Source organism: Telmatherina bonti (genome assembly GCF_933228915.1).
Source record: "Telmatherina bonti genome assembly, chromosome: 3".
Lineage (NCBI taxonomy): Eukaryota > Metazoa > Chordata > Actinopteri > Atheriniformes > Telmatherinidae > Telmatherina > Telmatherina bonti.
The window spans coordinates 36,557,038-36,581,501 of NC_136621.1; the positions used below are offsets into that span (position 1 = coordinate 36,557,038).

General features: G+C 37.8%; 1 protein-coding gene across 3 annotated transcripts; it reads right to left on the reverse strand.

Annotated features, from left to right (window-relative positions):
- Positions 1-924: 924 nt before the first annotated feature.
- Positions 925-23,254, reverse strand: keap1b (kelch-like ECH-associated protein 1b). 3 transcript variants are annotated; one of them, XM_079261690.1, is made up of 8 exons: positions 23,208-23,254; positions 21,741-21,854; positions 14,328-15,506; positions 12,786-13,031; positions 10,294-10,970; positions 7,698-7,903; positions 6,594-6,770; positions 925-2,971 (listed from the first exon to the last, which is right to left on the reverse strand). In XM_079261690.1, exons 3-8 carry the CDS (start codon positions 14,631-14,633, stop codon positions 2,757-2,759), a joined length of 1,827 nt encoding a protein of 608 aa, XP_079117816.1. In that variant the 5' UTR covers positions 14,634-15,506; positions 21,741-21,854; positions 23,208-23,254; the 3' UTR covers positions 925-2,756. The 3 variants fall into 3 exon arrangements, with proteins under 3 accessions (XP_079117816.1, XP_079117815.1, XP_079117817.1); XM_079261689.1 differs by lacking the exon at positions 23,208-23,254 and having other exon boundaries at positions 21,653-21,771; XM_079261691.1 differs by lacking the exons at positions 21,741-21,854; positions 23,208-23,254 and adding an exon at positions 21,278-21,355.
- Positions 23,255-24,464: the final 1,210 nt, after the last annotated feature.

Below are 24,464 nucleotides of genomic sequence, written 5' to 3' on the forward strand. Positions count from 1 at the left end.
GATGGTCAAGAGGACTTGGAAGATAGTTTTTTTTAGAGCCACATGGCATGATCTGCAGGGATTTCTCAGGTTAACATGGTCTGGAACAGAGAAAATATCCAACAAGAGGTAATTTTCTGGATCAAAATGTCTCGCTGATGTCAGAATTGGCACTTTTTTTTCCTTAAGAAAAGGGTCTTAAAGATATTTATAGTTATTAAAGTTGCAGTGGTTTAATGGATGGGTGGATTCAGCTTATGCTGCATTTTTCCAAAAGTATTTAAGCCTGTTTTCTTTGAAATGATGCCTAAACTTCAGTGTTTGAGTGTTCATCTTCAGTAATGTCCCTGTCAGGTTAAGGAAAGGCAATTAATGTCATCCCACAGCAACATGTGACCAGACTGGTAGAAGAGTTTTCCACATATTTACCTTAAAAAAACAACAAAAAAAAACAGCTGGATTGCTTCTTGGGACTTTTCCAGCATTTACTGTGAGGCGTTGTCCAACCAGCATGGCTGCATTTGACCATTTTTAATCAGTTTACTCATGAGGTTTCTTCTGCCACATCATGGGTGACCCGCTGCTTGCATGTTGATGCCATCACACCGCCTATGTGTGTTACAGGTGTTGTGTTTCATATCCTGAAAATGCTGCTCAGGCTCTACTTTTGAATGGTTCATATCTTGTAATAAAACATATACAAGTCTTGTATGATGTGTATTTTAACTCCAATTCCTGCTCTCTCTCTCTGTTTGGAGGATCTTTTAACTGCTGCAGTCCTATGAGCTTGTTTGACAGCATATTGTAGATTCCCATCAACTAAGAACTGTAAAAAAGTTGAAAGTAGAAAGTTAAAGAATAAAACGACACGGACAAAATACAGATAAAGTAAAACAAGAATACAAGAAGGTACAAGAAACATGTTTATGTTTTTGTTCGCTGGAAAAAAAATGTACAAAGCAGACTTTAAATAATCTAATTTCCATTCCAATTATTGACTGTAGAGGCAGAAAAAAAGTCTTTTCAAGGTGATGCTTTTTTTTTTTTTTTTTTTTCCACAAACCACCAAAAACTGAGCAGAAACAGGCATTTCCACCTGGTTCCAATGCATGCTGGTTATCCAGAAACCCTACACCATGAGTCAGATTCAGTACAAAGCTGATGTCAGTTTTAAGGAACAAGAAAAGGATCTGAACAAATAAATTAAAAAGTGAACTCTGGAATCCCGTACAAGACTTATCAATGTACAAAACATCTCTTAAAAACGTTTGTAGCTTAAATTGCTGTTACAAATACACTCATTTAAGCAAGGTTTTGTCATCAGTATACAGTATCTGAACACTAATGCACAAACATGGTCACTGATGTTTCGGAGGTCTTTCGGATATGAAAAGAAAAAGGGAAAAAAGTCTGCAGGTGAGGTGATCGTAAGTCTGTCAGTGGTTACTGGATTTCTTTAATATAAAGACACATTCAGTGAGATGTTTGAGTCCAGGTTTTCTAACGCTACAAATATTCTATTTTCTCTCAAACGTAGTCAAAAAATCATTTCTTCATCATAGGTCGTGCTGTGCACAACCATCACACCAGCTTATCTGAGAGCCTGAGGAGACAATCGGCAACATTTTGCTAATATCTTTTCTAAATTTTCACATTTTCTTTATTTCCCAGTGAAAGGACACCACTGTTATAATGCAGCTACGTTAAAGCCCTGCATCTCTTGTAGCCACACTTGAATTTGAAACAGATCTGCTTTTAGGCTGTTATGTACCAGTAGTTGTAATTTTTTTGGTAATTTTATTGCAGCATTAGGTGTTAAATATTGTCCACGCCTTCCTGATTCAGAAACGTGCATTCAGTCGCCAGTCCTGCACACAATCCCAACCTCTTCTGAAATATGAGCTCATTACTGTAAAAGTTTTAGAGTGATTTAGATCAATATTCCTCCACTTATTTAAGCTTTTATTTCAATTACAACCAGACAAGACTATGAACCACCTAAGTGTGTAATGTCTAGAGTAAATGGGAACTAAAACAAAGTATTTTAGAAACTGGAATGTATTGTAGGACTGGTAATTTTAGCGAACTAGCAACTGAGTGTCAAGTTTCTTTGACTACCTCGTGTTTGGACGGCAGGAAGCTTTTCTGGGACTCACATCTGCAAAACAAGGAATTTAAAAAAAAAAAAAAAATCCCCAAGGAGACTTCAGAAGATTGATATTAGAAACAAAACCTGAAGCGCATGTGTGTGAAATAATCCTGTGAATCAGAGCTGGAACATGTGTACCACTGAAAGACCTGCAGGGACATCAGAAGGTTTCAGACAGAAACATCACAAAATGTTCTTCTATCTGGATCATGTTCACCAGTTTCTACACATGGAGCAAGTCTGTCTGCCTCTGAACAACATACTGGTCACATTAACACTAACTGGAACTGTAATGGCACTTATGACCCTCCAGCCTACACAGACAAGCGCTACTTTTGTTGCTATAATCTGGTATTTTCCTCTCCCATCAAACCTAAATGAAACAAAAGAGACAATAAAAAAACTTATTTTTCAGCCCTTTTCTGGTAGACGAAGGTCTGAGGGCTTGGAGTCACAGTAGCAAACCAATCAGATGTCATGTAGAAGAAACCAGACTGAGGGTCGTGTTTGGATACTTTTGGATCTTTTTTCTTTGAGAGTCAGTGAGGCAGGGTGTGGCGTTGCAGCTTGGCTCAGAGCTGAGTTTTAGAGCAAAGGTGACAAATTCTGGAGCCAAATGTCACGTGTCTTACACAAAGGATCCACCGGGGTGCAAAAACGAGCCGGCAGACTGAGCGACCAGGGACTTCTGACACTCCGACAGCTCCTTCTGGCAGGGCTCCATAGTAACAGCCACGCCCACGCCGCTACGCCCCGACGTCATGTGCGTCACCTCCGACCAGGTGTCCTGCTCTGGATCGTAGCACTCCACGCTGCCCAGGAAGGTGTTGCCATCGTAACCTCCTGTAAAGCATGAGGATGTTTCACCGTTAAGACTTGTTGAAAATGAAACAGAATAACTATAATTAAAGTCCTGTTGGTGCAAACTGAGCTTAATGTGAAGAATAACCGGTTATGAGGCGAACATACTGGAGAATATCCAGAATAAAGCAACGTTTCATCGTCTCTGTGGGAAACAAGACATCTTATCCTGACCACGTGGTAAAATATTAGATACGGAAACGTAGAGCTGTCATCCTCATAAAACAAAGTTGGAGCCGTATCACGTCATAACGTGATAAGTTTTACTGTAAAAGGGAGGGATTATATCTCTCGGCTGGCCTGGGAACGCCTCGGGATCTCCCCCGCAGAGTTGGCAAATGTGGCTGGGGAGAGGGAAGTCTGGGCTTCCCTGCTTAGGCTGCCGCCCCCGGCGACCCGACCCCGGGTAAGCGGTAGAAGAGAGGTGGATGGGTTGCACTTGAATGCAGCTAAGATGATGTAGTTTGTAATCATAGCGATTTTTGTGTCACTCAAGTTTCAAATCAGAAATGATGCCATGTCAAGGGGACCGGACTCATTCTTCCATCTGTACAGACCCATGCCTTTCAAAACTGTCCTTAAACTACGCATACTTATTACAATGTCACCCAAAGAATTTCACAATGTCTCAACCCGGGTATGAAGAAAAACCCTATCAAGACCTGTAAATGAGCCATTTGTGATCTCCTATCCACCCCGCACGCAAGTTCCTCATCTAAAGTGGAAAATGACCAAGTTCACGTTTGCAGATATGTGATACGTTTTACGTTTTTACAATAAACTCATCACGTTATAAAGTGATACGTTTCACCTTTTTACAATAAACTATAACGTTATAACGTGAATAGTTTCACGTTTTTACAATAAACTCATCACGTTATAACGTGATACGTTTTACGTTTTTACAATAAACTCATCACGTTATAACGTGATACGTTTCACCTTTTTACAATAAACTATAACGTTATAACGTGAATAGTTTCACGTTTTTACAATAAACTTATTACGTTATAACGTGATACGTTTTTACAATAAACTTATCACATAACGTGATACGTTTTACGTTTTTATAATAGACTTATCACGTTATAACGTGATATGTTTTTACAATAAACTTATCACGTTATAACGTGATATGTTTTTACAATAAACTTATCACGTTATAACGTGATATGTTTTTACAATAAACTTATCACGTTATAAAGTGATAGTTTTATGTTTTTACAATAAACTTATCACGTTATAACGTGATACGTTTCACCTTTTTACAATAAACTATAACTTTATAACGTGAATAGTTTCACGTTTTTACAATAAACTTATTACGTTATAAAGTGATAGTTTTATGTTTTTACAATAAACTTATAATGTTATAACGTGATATGTTTTACGTTTTTACAATAAACTCATCACGTTATAATGTGATACGTTTCATATTTTTACAATAAACTTATCATGTTATAAAGTGATAGTTTTATGTTTTTACAATAAACTTATCACGCTATAAAGTGATAGTTTTACAGTTTTACAATAAACTTATGATGTTATAACGTGATTTTTTAAAACGTTTTTACAATAAACTTATCACGTTATAAAGTGATAGTTACACGTTTTTACAATAAACTCATCATGTTATAAGATACGTTTCACGTTTTTTCAATAAACTATCATGTTATAACAAGATACTTTTTTACAAAAAAACTTATTACGCTATAACATGATACGTATCACCTTTTTACAATAAACTTATTACGTTATAACGTGATACGTTTTTACAATAAACTTATCACATAACGTGATACGTTTTACGTTTTTACAATAGACTTATCACGTTATAACGTGATATGTTTTTACAATAAACTTATCACGTTATAAAGTGATAGTTTTATGTTTTTACAATAAACTTATCACGTTATAAAGTGATAGTTTTACAGTTTTACAATAAACTTATCACGTTATAACGTGATTTTTTTACGTTTTTACAATAAACTTATCACGTTATAAAGTGATAGTTACACGTTTTTACAATAAACTCATCATGTTATAATAAGATACGTTTCACGTTTTTTCAATAAACTATCAAGATACTTTTTTACAAAAAAACTTATTACGCTATAACATGATACGTATCACCTTTTTACAATAAATTTATTACGTTATAACGTGATACGTTTTTACAATAAACTTATCACATAACGTGATACGTTTTACGTTTTTACAATAGACTTATCACGTTATAACGTGATATGTTTTTACAATAAACTTATCACATAACGTGATACGTTTTACGTTTTTACAATAAACTTATCACGTTATAACGCGATACGTTTCACGTTTTTACAATAAACTTATCTTATTTTACAATAAAACTGATAGTTTTATTGTAAAAACGTGAAACGTATCATGTTATAACTAGATAGGGCCCAAACTTTTATATATTTTTTTTTTATGAGGATGACAGCTCTACGCTTCCGTAATTAGAGCTTGTTGTTTATATGAAAAACTTCCCACAATCAGAACTGTATGAAAGACTAAAGTACATGTCATGGTTCTCTATAAAAACAACATGTGATCATGTTACGCTGCCATCGATACTCTTCTGAGAGTCCCAACTTCAGCCAGCATCACGGGACTTCCCGTTTAAACCAGCTGTCATGTCGATACTTAGCTGACTCCACAAAGCTGCTTTAATGTGCGGAAGGACACAGTGATGGGAGGGGGGGCAGATGACTGATCAGTCATTATTTGCCCTGCGGTGAAAGAGGAGGAGATTAAAGTACACAGAATATATGAAAAAGCCTCGTTTCCAGTTGTACTGCCATGAACAAGCGGAGGCCTAGAGAGTCTGAGATGTAACGTCTGTGTTTTTTCCTTTCTTTTTTTTTTTATACAGTTTTCAGTGAACTTGCTGGGATTTTCACTCTTGGGGAGATCGGCTGTTTTTCTCGCTCTAGAACGACGGAGTCCTTCCCAGATTGAAGGCTAGCAAATCCCTAAGATCATTACTGGTTCACTTTCTCTTGCTGTCCTGCACACAATCCCAGCTTCATTAGAAATGTAAGATGATTACTGCAATTACTGCTAAATGCTTCAGACGAGCAAACCGCCAGAAATGTCTGCTTTCAGAGAGCTGCTCTCACCTGCTGATGATCTATCCGACACTCGCTCGACTCTTAAGGCAGGAAGGTCATTCTAGGATGTGGTGCTGCGACATTTTTACATTGATTTAACTTGTGGGAACTAGAAGATCTCAAATGTCAAACTGAAACCTAATGTAGGCTCTTCCAACACCTGGCACTTAGAGCCTGTTTATATGTCAGACATCTTTCCAACTAAGCGTAAAAAGTTTGAGGAGTTCCTAAGAAGCTAGTAGAGCGGACTTGACCTGAATAACCTGAACACCATTTAATTAAAATAAATCTCACAATGTTATATCTATAAAATGAAAGCTTTGTTTATTATCCACACTGTATGAGGGAAGATGACAAATAAGTTTATTCTCTCTCAGATCAGAAAATACTTGTAGTGGTCGTATAATGACCACAAGTTCCTGTAAATGAATCCATTAAATCAATAAAAAGGAAGGATTCTTGTTTCCACTCACCTAATACATAGATGCGTCCATGTAAGGCAGTGACTCCCAGAGCGCTGCGCCTGTGTCTCATGGAGGCAGCAGAGGTCCATGTATTTGTTTCCACATCGTAGCGCTCCACTGTGTTCAGCTGGTTGGTGCCATCGTATCCGCCCATCACAAAGATGTGATTTCCCAGCGCGCACACACCTAAGATGAGTGAAAGGAAAATTAGATATCTTGGTACAAGGACTATCATCAGACATTAGGACACGACAGTGAATCAAGACGACATGAATATGTGTAATAATGGACACCTGACGATCATATCGGTGGGCCATACATGCACAAAATGTGTTTTAAGAGGTAGTATTGAAACAGGACATCGCTTAATGTCCCTACATGTTCTTTTTGTTTAGGATGAAATGAAATGAGGCAACACGTGTAACATACAATAACTGGAACAAGATTTTACTAAATAACTAGCATCTGACCGGCTGAGACGTTTTAGCGCATTTCAAGTGTGAACAAGGAGCATCTTTGTTCATCATGTGCCGATAAGACTGAAGAGCTCAGAGGATTAAGGCTTGTCTTTTACATGACTGTGTGCACGTACATGCATGAATCAGGCGTCATCAGGTGTCCAAACAAACCTTCAGTCTGAATGAGTTAAGACAAACCACATCTACTAGGGGTGGGAAAACTGAATAAAAAAAAAAATCGGAAATTGGGATTTTTTTATTCACAATTTTAAAACGGATTTTTTTTGTTCAAAAAATAGATTTTTTTTTCAAATAAATAAAAAAAATACACTATAAAATTTTCATTGTTTTTTTTATTCATCTTTTAACTTGTCTTCTTGGGCATTATAGCAGCAGAATGATGCTCTGGCTATTGCGCTGTTTTTTCCTTATTGAAATGAAGAAAAATGACAAGAAAAAAAAAGTTTTATACATTTTTTTTTTGGTCGTTTTTAATCTACAAAAATCAGAAATATCGGAGGATTGTGAGAATCGCAATTTAAATCCCAAAAAATTGGAATCGAATCGGGACAAAAGCATATCGTCACACCCCTAACATCTACTGAAGGTAGATGAAGGAAACCAGCAACAAACAGCTGATTTGTTTCTTCCTCACCTGCTCCGGAGCGCACCGTGTTCATGGGGGCCATGGTCCTCCACTCATCCCTGTCAGGGTTGTAGCACTCACAGGAACTGAGCCGACTGGCTCCATCGAACCCCCCCACTGCGTAAAGCAGCCGGTTAATGACAGCAACACCCACACCTATACGCCGCGTCAGCATCGGGGCCACCAGCTGCCACTGGTCCCTCTCTGGATCATACCTGAGAAACAAGCAGAAGAGAAAGTTTCTGTCTCCTCTCTTCTCCCCGATCTCATTCTATCCTTTTTCCTACCCCGTTCCTGTCAGGTCCAGCAGAACTTTGTACATTCTCTAACAAACAAATATCTGAACAAACAAAACTTTCTGAAAGAAAGTTTCGTAGCAGTTTGTCTGGAATCTGTGGTTGGATTGTTTTCCATGACTCTCCTCTGACTATCTTTTATTTTTTCTTTGTCCCTTTTCTATCCAGCAGAACTATGTAAATTCAGTAACAATCAATCATTCAAAATAAATAAAATAAGAATTCAGCTCATCAAGGGGATCTTTATACCTATAAAGTTCCTTCCGGAAAAGCTCATTTTCACAGCAAAACACAGCAGCCAGGCTATCACTCTCCTTGCTTCAATGCTGGGCAGGGTGAGCTAAAAACAGAGGCTTATGCTTAACTTTGATCCATTTTTCCCCCCAACCAAAGTCCATTTCCAAAAGGTGTTTTCATGTCCTCCAGCTGTACATATACATTAAACTAAAACTGCTTATTTAAATGTACAAAAATACAAAAAGGAGCACACTTTGTTAAGCTAGTAAAGCATGTTTGACATGTCTAATCGACAATAAACAATTTTTTTTTTTTGTAAATGTTGGAAGTTTGAGCCTCATTATGACCATTTCCACTGAGGTATATACTCTAAATATTAAATCTAAAAGCAAAAATTTCCATGTCTCCATATCTAGTATCTAATGACAGTCTGATCTTGCAGCTGGTTTTGGTTTTGCACATTTTGATCCAAAAATAGGAGCATTAGGTTGATCTCATCCCTGATTCATAGCCCGTGTTTTACTTTTACTCTGTTCGCATGAAATACACTAAGATTACAGATGCAGACTGAAAACTGGTTCTATCCAGGAGCTGCTTCTTGAATTGTGCCCCACTGTCTGTCTGTTGCTGGAAGAAGAGACCTGCATGGCTACATTTCTTTAAATACAAGACCATGGCACAAATCCCAAAGTCTGTATCAGAAAGAAGAACAGATTACAGGACAGAGTCAGTAGCCTAATAACTACTCTGCTCTGTACTCTTAAGGTGATTGATAATAGCACTGATAGCAATAATATGTTATCAGCTCCCATGAATTTAGTCGTACTCCAGATAATACAGAGCCAGGCCGGCTACGGGACAGATGCACAGACAGCTGATGACATCATGCTGATGGCTAAGCTGAGACCTTCGTTTCTTTGCGCTACAAACGATGTTAAAGAAAGAAGATTCCCTGGATGCCATGCAGAACTGCTTTCTGTCATAAATCTAATTAATTAATTATAATAACCAAAATCTGAATTACATCATGTTGACTCCTTACTCAGCAATAAATAATTTTCTCCACATTATTATTATTATAAAAATGATCACCATTAAAAAAAAAAAGAAAAAAAAAAAGTTAAAAATGCATTTTCGTCCTCGGTTTCGTGTTCTGACACTAAATGTCTGCATGTCATCTCTCGCACGTTTGCAGTTTTCCAGTGGAAGGTCACATGTTTTTTCTAACATCAGGCTCAGACAGGTTTAGCATGTTCTGCTTTTCACTTGCATTGTGGTTTAGCTTGTTAATAATTGTCAGTTTCAGACTAAGGGCAGAGTTTGGTTAAACTTTTAGCCTTGAATAAAGATTATGTCCTAAATTCTCAGTACAATATATAATCTGAGTGGTCCATGGTACACATGAGTCATTCACATACTTAAATACCTGCAATGACATTCATAGGGAACGTGTAAACAGACACAACGTGTTGCTTAATATCACTGTCAAGCAGTGACTCAACACAAAACACTTTATTTTTACACATAAGAACTGAAAACTGAGTCACTCAAAACTTAAAGTTCAAGCAGTTTGTGAAGAGAAACAATATAAATTCATCCTAGTTTGGTGGACAGACAGTAAAAAGTAAAAAAGGTCAAAATTTAAATATAAACACCCCACTGGAAACATGACATTATTCTGAGCTCTCGCTAAATTTTTATAACCCCACTTTATTTAAAACAGTCATGACTGCTTTGCAGAAGCTAAAAATAAATTACAGGAAGCAGAACATGGGCAGATAATTTCCAGGAAGCTACCTGATTCCTTTTCTTGCAGTACATACTGACCTCAGACAGCCAACGGATCAAACTAAAGTTTGCGCCATTAATAGAAGCAAACCACAGAAACAACAACAGATCGTTTCAGATCAACGGGACCTTAAATAAAAGCATACATGAGGAACACTGAATCTGACGCACCTCCCAAGCTGTAACCATGGAGACTGAACACCAGGAAGTAATTCTGCTGTTATTTAAGATTATTAAAATAAATAAAGCGTGACGTCAGCCTCCTCTATTAAATGCTTACTCACCTTTCCACACTGTTATGATGAATGCAGCCATGTGAACCGCCAACGGCGTAGATCATGCCATCGATGACGCCCACGCCGATCCGGTTCCTGGGAACGCTCATCGGAGCACACGGCAGCCAGCAGTTGTTCATGGGATTGTAGCAGTCCAAAGCATTTGCGTCCACGTTGCCATCAGGAGCGTTGTTTCTCCCACCCACGGCGTAGAAAAGCCCACTGATCACGCACGCTGCCAGACCACTGCGGGGCACCTGGAGGTCCGCCAGCCTCAGCCAGGCTCCGGTGCAGGGATTGTACGCCTCTAGGTAGCTGAGAGACTGACGGAAGTAACCCCCAGCCGTGTAGATGAGCTGTGGCACCTTGGGAGTTCTACAAGAAATGACTTTGTTGGGTTTGTGGAGGGTGAGGTCCTGAAAGATCTGGGCCAGGTAGTCTTTACACTGTGGATCCCAGTCCAGAGACTGGAGCTGGGCCTGGAGGAAGTTGGGGGTGAGGGAATGGCAGCGGACAGCCTGCAGTAAGGCTTGGACATACGGACGGCGGTTCTCTCGGTCGTACCGCACCCAGGCCACGCACGCATGGAAGACTTCGGACTCGCAGCGCACGTTGAGCTCGTCGCGGCTGATGAGGTTGACCAGCTGGCAGTGAGACAAGTTGAAGAACTCCTCCTGGGTTGCGATCTGCAACACCGCAATAAAACAAGTTTTTAACCAAAGTTTTTGTTCTTCAAGAGCTGAGATTTGGACAAGCAAGTCAGTAAAACCAAACAAAATATAAAATAAAAAATATTTCAAGTAGAGCTGCATCTTTTTATTATAATTAATCTGGTTAATTTCAACTGGAAAGTACTGATAAACCTAAAAGGTCTTTGACTTACTTGGGATGTGAATCTCACAACAACTCACGATTCAATTCGATTCAGACTTTTGGGGTGATGATTATTCAGAATCAGGTCTCAATACGAACAGATTTCCCATTAATAATCATTACATTTAAGTAACAAAAGGTGCTAATTTCCCAAGTAACTTCATTCTTCTATAAGCTAGAAAGAACTGAAGTTATTTGGGCCGATTCGATTAAATTGTAACATGTACTAAACTTTTTTTTCTCGTCATTTTTCTTAATTTCAAATAGGAAAAAACATCACAGTAACCAGACCATCATTCTGCTGCTATTATGTCCAAGAAGACAAGTAAAAAGATCAATTAAAACAATAAAAAAGACTTTTTTAATATAATGTATTATTTTTTTTGTTAATCTTAAAAAAAAAAAAAAAAGTTTAAACAAAAATATCCATTTTAAAATTGTGAAACAAAAAAAAAAAAATCCACATTTTCAATTTTTTTCCCCACTCCTATTACTCACATAAGAAAATAATCAGAAAAATAATCTAAAGTAATTAATAATTCCCCACATGAGTGTTAGCTGCGCTGCACTTGCTATAATGTAAAAACAGCCTACAAAAACTAAAAGCTGACCAGCTAACTACACGTAAACCCCCATCTGGGTTTATAAAAGCCAATATATGCTGATATAAATTCAGAGGAAAATTCTTGGCAGCATCACATACTTGTCCAACAAAACCTCAACTTTGCTTCGGCATTATAAGCCGAGATGATGTGAAAATAAAGTAAAAATAAATAATTTTCTTGAGAGAAGTCATCTCTTTGTGTGAAACGTCAAATGATTACGAGGATTACTAAAAGGCAGAACAATAACAGGGTTTGTTTGGACGAATATGGAGGCAAAATACAGCAGAAATCTGGCTTTCTGCTCTGACCGTCATTTCTGAGCAAATCTCCAGATAATGTGTCTACATTGATATACAATCTTCTCTCATGAAAGGTTCACCGTTTCCATACTGGAAGACAGCTGAGTTGGAGTCGATATGGTCATGTAATTGGGGCCACGCTCTTTGGCCCAGTGTATTTGCACAGGAGTTAAACCAACTTATTGATCTGCATGTCCACCACCATGAAACTGTGGAGTGTGTGAGAAAATGTTTGAGACTGGCCTTTCATTTCATTTACTCTGCAGTCATGTTAGCAGCTAGTTATGCCTCAACCACACAGACTGACTCGCAGTGACTTGTAGTCTCATCACACACTGGCCTGAGGCAGTAAAGACAACTAAGCCCACAACGGAGGAAGTGAAAGAGCTAAAACAATAAAAACTTGAGTGCTCAGGTACAAAACCACGGTGGAAACAGTAAAGTTAAGTATCTGGTTTGAGTTTTAGTGTACTTATATTTATAACGGATCATTAAAACCTGTCTAAAGTTGTCGAACTTTGTGAATTAACGTGGATTTCTCCTCAGATGGAGAGAAAGCAGTACTTTTCTCAAACTGGGATTGATCACAAATATACAAAGTGTGTGTTCATGTGAAACTTTTCTCTCACATGCTGCTGATTTTGTCCATTTAAAGGCAAAAAAAAACAAAAACCAAAGACGAAGCATATCTGTGCACCCTCTCTCGACGCTGCTTCAGGCTTACCTGGCTGAAGTTCATATAGATGTATTCTCTGGCCTTCTGGTGGAGCTCTGTGCAACCAATCTGCTCGGCGAAGCTGGCGATGCCGATGGCGTTGCTGGGGTCAAGCTGCTGGACGAGGAAATCGCAGCACGCCTTGACCACGCTGTCTATCTGGTACATGACGGCGCCATTCATCACGTGGATGACGCACTTCTCACCCACAGAGATGCTGGCCGTGTAGGCAAACTCTATCAGTCTATCCATAACCTGAGATCAGATCAAGGAAGAAAAAGTTATGAGAAGAGATAAGATTGATAAGATAAAATAAGACTTTATTTATCTCACAGTGGAGAAATTCACTGTTACATAGGCTCTCAGAAACAACAAGGAGGGTGCAAATAGTAATGAAAGGTGCAAACAAAGTAGATAGTGCAAATAGGTAGTAAATAATAATAATAAAAATATAACTAAAATCCACTATGAGTCTAAAAAATCTAAAGAACAAGCAAAATGAGCAAAATACTATATAGAGAACCAAGAAGTTAACATCTAATAAATTATGGATTTTCTTGGTACCAACTTGTGTAAAGAAATCATCAAAATGAAATAAAAAAAAATACTTGATAAACTTAAAACAAACTAAATTTTAAAATGAAAGAAATAAAGTTAAATACTGTGATTACTAATGAAAGGATGTAATGGTGAAATCCCAATTTTAGACGATAGCTTCCCCAAATATTTGTCTTAAATTATCAATGTAACACCAAACCAGTGAGATTATCAGATGTTAAGGAAATAACAGAAACTCCACAGATTTTTGCTTCCTCTATATTATATATATATATATATATATATATATATATATATATATATACACACACACACACACACACACACAGTTGTGCTCACATTTATTCATACCGTTTCATTAAAGAAGGAAAAAAACAGCTGCCTGTAAAATAAGCTGTAATTGACTAAAGTAATAAATAAAAATTTATGAAAATCATTACATTATTTTCTAACTCTGGTTCAATAGAAATATTTTTTAAAAAGCAAACAAATAAGATAATTTATTACATATTACGTCAGTCATAAACTAATATTTAGTTGAACAATCCTTTAATGTTTCCGCTCCAGTCAGGTGTTTTCTGTTCCTCTCAGTCAGACTTCTGCACCTGTCGACAGGTATTTTGTCCCACTGTTCAACAGAAAAGTGCTCTAATTTGACCAGGACCAATTTGTTTGTTTTTATCTTTTTTCCTTTCTTCAACTCAATTAAATGAAAAAAAAAAGAGTGTTATATTAATAAATTGTATTTTTGCAAATTTTTAGTTATCGTTCCTTTTTTAAGTCTCCAGTTATTTGAGTGACTGTTGTAAATTCAGCCTTTTCTTTAATGAAAGGGGATGAAGACATATGAGCACAACTATATATATATGTATATATACATGTGTGTATATATATATATATATATATATATACATATACATATATATGACTGACAAGAAATAAAAGTTATAATGCAAGCGATGATGATCCTTCTCAGCCATCTTTCCGACTTACCCTGGGGTGAATCCCTTCAATGGGAACCAGCTCCATCCCGCACTCCTTCAGGCCGTTGGTGAACATGGCCCGAAAGACGGGCGACGAAGAAGCCAGAACTACCTTGTGCGCCATGAAATCCACCGCCTCCAGGTCCTTGTAGCGCACCCGCAGCGTGACGTCACACAGCTGCCGCTCCAGACGCAGCTCGTTCATGATGGCGAAGGCAGCCGACGTGTGGCTCTCCAGCGTGTAGCTGAAGACACGGTGACCATTGCGCGTGGATGGAGTCACCAGCGCCTTGCATTCTGTCAAGCACTCTGTCATTTCCTATTAACCCTTTCTCCTCCCTCAGAGTCTCTCAGGAACAGGGCGCAGTGTTATGGGGCATCCTCGCACCGCATGCAGGCATGGGTAAAAATAAAACAAACTGAGGTGATGGACAGGTAAGTAAAAACTCCCAGCTCTTCTGGATATGCCTGATTTTTTATCTGAGTGAGTCTTTTTTTTATGATGACACGAGGACTTTCTTGCTCTGTTCAGCGCTTGACTCCGATCTTGTACGCGAGCTGCCACTCATGGCTGGCGGCGCTGTTGTACATCACAGTCCCAACATGGTGAAACTATGCCGAGTTAAGGATTCCTCTGGGTTTGTCCAATGGTTAACTTTGCAGAACAGACCAGTAAGGTTTCATGAAAGTGAACACTAAGACTGAGGGTACACTCTTCTAGTTGAGCTGTTTCTGTTTGTCTTGGCTATAAAACTGTTTTTCTTTCCACTCCATGTCCACAGGAATTTGGCAATCATTCCTGACAGCAGGAGAAAAACAGAACCGTGCCTCTTTTGTCTGCTGGATAATCTTTTTAAGTTTTCTCCAACTAAAATTATTCAGATTGCTTAAATGTTCTTAGTGGAAAAAAAAACCCCAACATACGCTCCCCCATCTGATTGATTTATTGCTTCAATAACAGGTCAACAGTTTGGACGGGGTCTCACACAGTCAGATACTGAAGATGAGGCAGTCGAAGCTTGTTGATCCTGAAGGCCAAGCACCAAAATTGTCTTTTAGAGCCCTTTGGAATGGAAAGGGGGGGGGGGGGGGTTGATGGATGGTCTACTCCAGAAACAGCTTCCTCGAAGTTGCTCAATCCTGGGATATTCTTGCTTGTTTACAACTGAGCGGTCGGTTCAGCTGACAGCTGAGAAGAGAAGAGAAGAAACAGTCAGTATATATATTGTTCACATTTATGAAATCAGCCTCAAACATGTTCTGTTTGCACTGAGGACAAAGAAAAGCATTTATGCAACAAATGACTCAGCAAAAATACGTCCCTATAGACTTACATAACATTGAGTGTTAACCAATGCAACGACTTAACCCACTGACCCATAATCAACCCATTAGTGATAAAAACCATGCAAAGAAAAAGAAAAGCCAATGTGATCCGATGCTTGTGTGCTGAAAGCAATCCAGTTTTCAGAGGAGCAGAACAACAAAGCACACAATTCAAGAACAAGATGCACCGATGTCTGGCAATTTCAGCAAATTATAGCATGATAATTAAAATCACAATCAGAATCAAAGCTGGTTTTATCAGGAATCCAGTGCAGCTGCAGAGGTTTTTCTAATTTTTCTGCTTTTTAAATCAAATAATAAACATATTCCATATCTATAAACCAATGTGTGCACTGATATATCTGACTTATTTCACTGAAACATGGGGAACAGCATGTAAAACATAATTCAGTTTTCATTTCATGCTTTAAAAAATAGCAGCTAGAGACCTACTGACCTATTTACAAAGTTACTGTTTTTACAACTGAATGATTTAGTTGAATATAGTGTTTTACAGGAAACCCAGGAAATTTCTACCAATCCAATCAATAAAAAAAGATTTGAAAAAAGATGTGAGATATTAAAAACACAAGCTGGATGTTTTTCTGTGTTTGGAGTCAGCTTATGGAACAATCTGGATAAAGAAACCAATGAAGAAATTTTGTATAATAACACGATTAAAGCTTTTATATGACAATATAATGACATTTTTTAAAAAATTTATTTTGCCAAGTTGGGATGTGTAGATAACAAATAAAGTGTAAAACATTAAGTAAAAAGTTAATTATTTGTGTAAGCCGGAGAGAATATGAGATTTTCTTCTTCCCGTTCCTTTTATTCAAGATTTATGGTTGCACTAGTTTTTTTTTGTTTGGTTAAAGAATAACATTCATTTGGAAAAAACAAAAAACAAACGTGTACTCTCTTAACTAAGTTAAAGACTTAATCAATAATCTTTTATTGCATTTTCCCCCACTTAACTGCAATTAAACTCCAGCAGAAAACCGTCCACAAGATTTAAGAGCTGCAGGAAAACCTCAGTTTGTCAAAACCATTTGGGAGAATCGAGACTGAAACTAGTCGTCTTATTTTGGCATCAGATAAATAATCCCAAACTCCAAACAAATGACAAGTGAGATCCACAAAGACATTCAAGACTTATAGAGAGGTACTCAATTTTGTCTTTTTTTATTATTTCATTTTTATAAAATTATTTAATGTTTTTTTTTTTTACCCGTTTATTGGGATTGATTTTAAGTTTATCACTTTCTATTTATTGATATTTTAGTATTGTAACATTGTTTTTGTTTTATTCTGTGCAGCACTTTGGAAACTGTTTATATAAATAAAGTGGATTTGGTCTTGCAGGTTTTCCATGTATCCCTGCTTTCACCCACCTGACTCAGATTAATGAGGAATTGTGCAGAACAGGAAGACATTGAAAACCTGCAGAATCTTGGCCTTTATAGGAGCGCAGTAGCCCTACTCTACTAGCATGTTTGATATGTTCATGTTGACACTGGGAGTGTAAGAGATGGGGTCAGAGGGCATGACAGGGTGAAAAACCTGATGGAAAACACGAAAGATCTGATAGAAGATTGTCAACGTTGGCAAGAACCGAATGATTGTTTCTTCCAGTATGTGATACTGAAGAGAGAAACTGCAACAAGCAGGTAAGCAAAACAAATGGAGAATGAAAAAAGCTACTTGTATCTCTGTCTGCATGACAGCTTCGACTGCTTGATAAAAGATCAGTGGAACAAATAGAAAGATACGTTTGGTGAAAAACCTTTAGAATATGTGATGCCACAGCGGGATGAACTCACAAGGACTTCAATAAGCAACAACCACAGGAGACATGCAACAATCCAATGACAGGGAAAACCAGCAGAATAATGACCCAGATCTGGTATGCAACGCCTGCAACAGAGGAAACCGAGCAAAGATAAGACATCAGTAATAAAGCATAAAGTCAGGGCCGGCATTTTATGCAGGAAAAACTGTATAACCTGTTCCCATCCACTGATCCTGTTGTCTCATGACAGACTAAAACTATAACTACAAAAAGACAAAAACTGCAGAAGGAATAAGATGAGTTTTATAGTTACACGTCATTGTTCAGAAGTTAGAAGGAGAGATGACAGGTGCAGGTATCCGTCAAATCCATGGTGCTCATGAAAGGCAGTGCTTCAGTATGAGGAAAAGATTAAAATAAAAAAAATTGGCAGAATAATCCAAGTCCAGGGACTCACAGTGGTTTAGAATAAAACACCTTTAATAAATCAAGAATCATGGGCCTTGTCAATTTTGATTGAAGGCCTTTTATTTTAACCACCTTGACTCCCTGGACGTGGATTATTTTGATATTTTCACCCATTCCTTATTATTTGATAGTTGTTATAAAATAAACAATCAGTTATCCATTAATGGTTGAAAACAATGCAGAAATATAAATATTATTTTAGTTTTTAGGGGTGGGAGATTAAAAAAAAAAAAAAAAAAGTGGATTTTATTGCTTCACAATTTTAAAATCAATTTTTCATTTTTATATATATATTTTTTTATCTTTTACTTGTCTTCTTGGGCATTATAGCAGCTGAATGATGATCTGGCTACAGTGATGTTTTTTTCTAAGTGAAATTAAGAAAAATACGTTGCAAAAAAAGTTTTGTACATTTTTTTGGTCTTTAGTCTATAAAAAGAATCACGAGAATCGCAATTTAAATCAAACCGGCACCAAAAAAATCGGACATAAGCATATCATCACAGCCCGTTTAATTTCATTCTGTTGCTTTAATGCAGACGAATGAAGATGACTATGAAAATGACACATAAGGTACTGCTAGTAACCTCCTAACAGCTAACTTGGAGCACATCCTTCTTTTTATTATGTTCTCATAAAAGTGAATAAAAACCAATTAGCATCAATGCAAACAACTACAACCAGGTGAAGTAACTGGATTCGTTAATTGTATAATAATTGTGGCAAAATTTTGCAGGAAATGATACAAACAGGTAGATGACAACTCTGCAGACTGGTTTGGAAACTGACACCATGTGAGCACAAAAAACCTTTTTACAGATGCAGAGGTATGCAAACATACGTAACACCTCACTTTAGTGGCACCGAAACTTCTGCTTTTCACAATGTGAAGCGCTTGTGACAGACAAAGTACAAACAACAGAACGATGCTGACTGACAGCTGATCTTGGAAAAGGAAGGAGTCAGACTAACTCAGCAAATATGACGCTCTGAGTGTTGTATAACAATGGCACCATGACTTGCACACTCATACACATAAATATGTATGTATATATACGCGCTAAAGATGACCTGAAGCAGTGATAAGGCACAGACGAGCCAATATGCCCTACGTTCTCTCTCAATTTACAAGCCCTGTTAAGTAACTGAAGATGAGGCAAATAAAAAGTTTACCATAACCGAGCTTTTTTTTTTTATTATAAAAAAAATAATAAATAAAAAAAATAGTACACAGACTGATAGTGAGGGCCAAAAGCTTGTCATAAGATAGTCAGCATACTGAAGAAACTGCAACATGTAACACATTATGATTCAGGTTTATTGCAGTGATTTTCTCCCTCCGGGATTCTGAATAATGTTTCACAACACAACACAACGTATTTCTCAACCCCACTCTCTCCGAGGCAGACTAACAGGCTACTCAAGTATCAAGTATCAGTCTGTATGTGCTGCTCTTCGCTAATATTTCACCAATAGCCGACTTAAAGCCTGTTTTGGGTCATGACTAATGCTTATGAACCTTCTAATCTGCTTTTAAATCACAGGTTATTATTATTTTCATGCAGGCTGGAGAAGATATTTGCTAAAAAAAAAAAAAAAAATTCCATGACAGCAAATCAAACATTAACCCAGTCAACTGAATGGGAATATGTGTATTTTTCCAAATCTTTTATTGATTAAGTATTCCATCCATCTATTTTATTTTTCTTAACCAATTCAGGGTTGCGGGAAAGCTGGAGCCGAGGCAAGGTACATCCAAGACACGTCGCCAGTCCATCACGGGGCCAACACAAGAGACTGACAACCGCTCACATTCACTCCTTGGGACAATTTAGAATAACCACTTAACCTAACATGCAAGCAGAGAGGTATAAAGCAGAAGTAAAAATAAAGTAGAAGTCCTGCCATGTTTTTGGATCTACCAGCTGTTTTCACCAACAGGCTTGTTTAGCTTGCAGTGAAGCTGAGCTGATTAAATTCACCTGGTTTAGTGACTGGTGGGAAAGAGCTGCCGGACAGGACTTTTACTTTCTACTTCTACTTTATTCACTTCTGCATGCAAGTCTGGAAAGTGAGAGGAAGCCAGAGTACCTGGAGAGACTCTTAGCTTCTTGATTCTAGGACAAATGACAAACTTTTTTTTCAGTCTTTTACTTAAAAAAGTTAGTTTTCTGATAGGCAATATTTTGACATAAAGCAGTAAATAACTAGATTAAATATTATAGAATATTGGCTTGAACTATGATTGATATGACTGATGATAATCTGTTTCATTTCATGCAAACCAATAACAATGACAATTTACACAGGTTAAAGAAAAATGGTGCACAACTCAAACCCACGACTGATCCAAACACTTGTTATAATCATGGTTTTGAACTTTTCCAGGGTGCATTCGAGGAACCCTGCACCTCACTTTTGGAGCTGCCCTTCAAGGCCTGCAACACTTGGCTGCAGTTCTGCAGGAACTGCACAACAGCTGAAGCGATTTGAGCGAGTTAAATGGGGGATATACGCAATGGACATTATGGGCAAAAGCCCAGGGGCCCACGCCCACTTGGGGTCCATGTAGGGAAAACACCAGCAGTTTGGACATAAAACAAAATGTAAATAAAAACCAGATAGTTACACCTAGGGATCGGAAAATCGAATCGAAAATCGGGATGTTTTTGCTTCACAATTTTAAAATCGATTTGTTTTTAAAAAATCTATTTTTTTTAAACAAATAAAATTAATCAATTATAAAAATTTCTGCCATTTTTATTATTTTTAATTGATCTTTTTACTTGTCTTCTGGGGCGTTATAGCAGCAGAATGATGGTCTGGCCACTGAGTTGTTTTTTTTTTCTAATTGAAAGAAAAGAAAATTACGAGCAAAAAAAAAAAAAAAAAAAAAAGTTCTATACATTTATTTTGTTTTTAATCTACAAAAATCAGCAATATCAAGGAATTTTGAGAATTGTAATTTAAATCGAATCGGCACCCCAAAAAAAAAAAAAAAAAATTGGAACAAAAGCATATCGCCACAGCCTACACCGCAGTATCCAGTGTATTGGTACCACTGGCTGAAAGATGTTAGAAATGTCCTTTCACAGTTTATCATTCATAATTTTCACAATGTTGTGGTGGGGAAAGGGGGCCCCTTGGAACACTCTGGGCCCGGCGGACTCTACACTTTCAATCCGGCCCTGGACATACGTCCAGGATGTGTCACTGATTTTGGAAAACACCAAAACGAAGACGAGCATTTGCGCAACAGACACTCTCACCGTGCAAACAGTGGAACTGGATGTACCAAAACACGACCCAGAAGTGGAGTAGTCCTTACATAAGCCGACATGGCATTAGATTTCCGCGCCATCTCCACCTACCTGACACACAAAGCGTTTTGTACCCCCCCTCCTCTTCATCATCTCCGGGCTCAGAAAGTCGTTTTCATTGAAAAAAATAATCCAAAGAAACCGGCGAGCAAATGATAAACTGAGGTAAACTCGTGATAAAAAAACAGCGGGTGGCGCTAGAAATAAGTTGAACTGTTCGGAAACAAACCTGACAGAAACATTGGCTCCTAATAATAGACACACGGAGTAGCGGCTGCGAACCGATACGCGCACAAACAAGCAAGCAAATTGGTTTCGAGACATGTTTTTGTCAAGAAGACGCCTCCCATTTGCCCGTAAACGTACCCACCCCAAGTCGTATAAGTCGTCTCTCATTGCTTAAATGTGTAATAAAAGGAAACTCACGTTGTCTAGCTCAAATCCTCCATCACGGTCTGTCGAGCTGAGAGCCACATAGGAAGGAAAGGAGGGGGGGAGGGAAGCGGTAACTCACCGTGACTAGGCATTGTAGCGGCCTCCCCTCGCCTTCAAAATAAGAGTCTGCTTGACCCGCCTCCATTGACGTGTAATGGAGGTTAGTGACGTGACGATGGACGAGGCTTTAATTCTGAAGGAAACATCAAAACGCATGAAAAGCAAAGCCAAAATGTAAATGCAAAGCCAAAAAACTGCGGCTTACTGTCTATCAAATCTGTAATTAGTGCGTTGCGCCACCTTGCCTCTCAGGTGTCAAGTTCTAATAATCATTTGTACCTGAAAAGGTTGACAGAAACCCTAATATATGACCTTGGCTGTTAGAGTTTACGTCTAGTGATTAGTGTATCTTATGTGGAGACCTCAGTTAGTCTGTTTTTTCATATTAGTTCAACACAAGTCCATTCATGTATGCTGTGATTCATCTGATAGAGAAGGAATTTTAATAAATGACTATTCACATTGGAATATAACATGCAAATCTCACAATAATACATTATCAAACATTAGTGAAGAAATTATTTTAACTTGTCTGTTTTCCATGGATACAATGTAATGTCAGATTGACAACTGATCACCAACATTGGCCATGTTTTTGTTGCTGGGAATAAAATACAGTGTTTCCTCAGATGTGAAAGTATTTCACTGTGATTTTTACAGTAATTTTTCCTCTCCTCTTGCCCATCCTCCCATTTGAAATCGTCAGTTTTCTCGAAAATTTCAATTAAATTGTCAAGAAAATTGTCAGATTGTCAGCTTTTCTACTTTAACATGCAGAGAAATGCCACCTCATAGCTGGTAGAAGGTCTATTTCTTGTGTTTGAGCAGATAAGTGTAAAGATAACAAAAATACATTAAGAAGATAAACCTTCTTGTATCATTCTGTGACAACTTGAAAAGTAAATTTCATTTTAAAACATTATGAGTTGAGAAAAGAACAAAAACTTTTACTCAATGCACTTGCATTTAAATTGAACTCTATGTGTTGCCTATTCCACTACATTTGCATCTTTTCTTCCTTCTTTCACAAAAATGGTATGATCCTTGCATGCGATTAGCCACATGGTCCTCCATGCTAGAGATTTGGCTCTTCTTCATACATGCATTAATTTTCCAAACGGCTTAGTCAGGGTCACGGGGAAGCTGGAGCCTATCCCAGCAATTAGCAGATGAGAGGCAGAGCACACCCTGGACAGGTCACTAGTCCATCGCAGGGCAATTTGGCTCTTCCGCAACAAGAATTGACTCATTGCAAACAACACATCACTGTTACAGATAACAAAAATACACCAAGAATATAAACTTGTTACACCAAGAATATAAAAATGTTAAATCTCAGCTCAGAAAAGAACAAAAAAACAAAGCTTTTCTTGGTAATAAACATTGACATACAGAAATGACTGAAGTGCTATTACTAAATAATGCTGGTGTTGATATTACTTCATAACCTGCTTTTCTTCTTGCACATAAGTGAAGCCAACCTTACTGTTCGAGTGTCTCCAAAAGAAAGCAGCAGATTGAGAAGAGTCTGCCAGTTCCAGCCAGGTGCTGACACACCAGTTTTTACCCCTCTGGCAAATATATCATCCAGCCAAGCAGGCGGTCTTGTTTTGAACGGTCACAAGGGGGCACCAAAAAACAACTTTGAGACTGGAGGCTTGATGACTGAAAGTTGTTTTGTGATCTGTGGTTCAAGCTGTACCCATCTGCTGCTCATCCATCAGTTACGTCAGGTTTAAACAGTACAGTAACCCTACAGTGAGAATCTGCACATGTTCAGGCAATCATGACAGATGACTCATCACTCATACCTGCCCCTTTAGCTGTATTATTTCACCAGAAGGAAGGATGCCCTGACTGGTTGACCTCTGTCAGCAGGCACTTTGCCAGTGGATACAGTCGACATCTGGAAGAACATCTGCTCCTCTACAAATCATATAAAATCACTAGTTATGATGGACGGACATGTTTTTGGGTCTGTGAGACTTAAAAAGAAACTATACAGTAAATAACGTACTATTGGATTTGTACTTGCATGGAGCTACAGTAATACATGTGCTTGCAGCGTGAAGGAAAAAAAAACACAAGAAAAGTACTTATATCTCTTTTTTACAGGACATGATTCGTCTCAACAAACCCAAAATGTTTTAGTTTATTTTATAATGTCAAGGCAATTTTATTACAGTCCTATCAGAGGTCAGATTTTATGGTTCCCATTTGCTTTTACTGATATTATTTTTCTCTAGACTCCATACCTTCATGCTAACTTAGTTTATGTTTGAACAAGTAAATTTAATTTAAATAAATGGACAGAGGTTCAAAGGTTTCTCTTATTCTTACTTGCCTCTGATGTGGAATTTACCAACCTTGGAGTGTTTTCTGTCTGCAGATAGAAGAAGATTAAGACCAGCTGTACGTGATTTGTCTCAGTTTCAGGCATGACAAATGCAAACAGCAGATCATTGTGAAGTGATAGTCTATCGTAGCTACAGGTCAAGAAAAAACAAAGGGGAAAAAGCAGAGCTTCTTAATAAAAGGTGTGTTGTATGGAGCTTTGGCCAGTCTGAGATGAGCAGAGCTTGATGTATGTAGGCCAATGCTATTACCAGATGTGAGACAAGGGGGCCGATTTCCTGTGGAGCTACAGCCACATGTGAGGAAAGAAAGACTCAGACTCACTTACTGTATTAATGTTACACACAAAGAAAAAATAAAAACTCTGCAAAAGCTTAAGAAAATATTT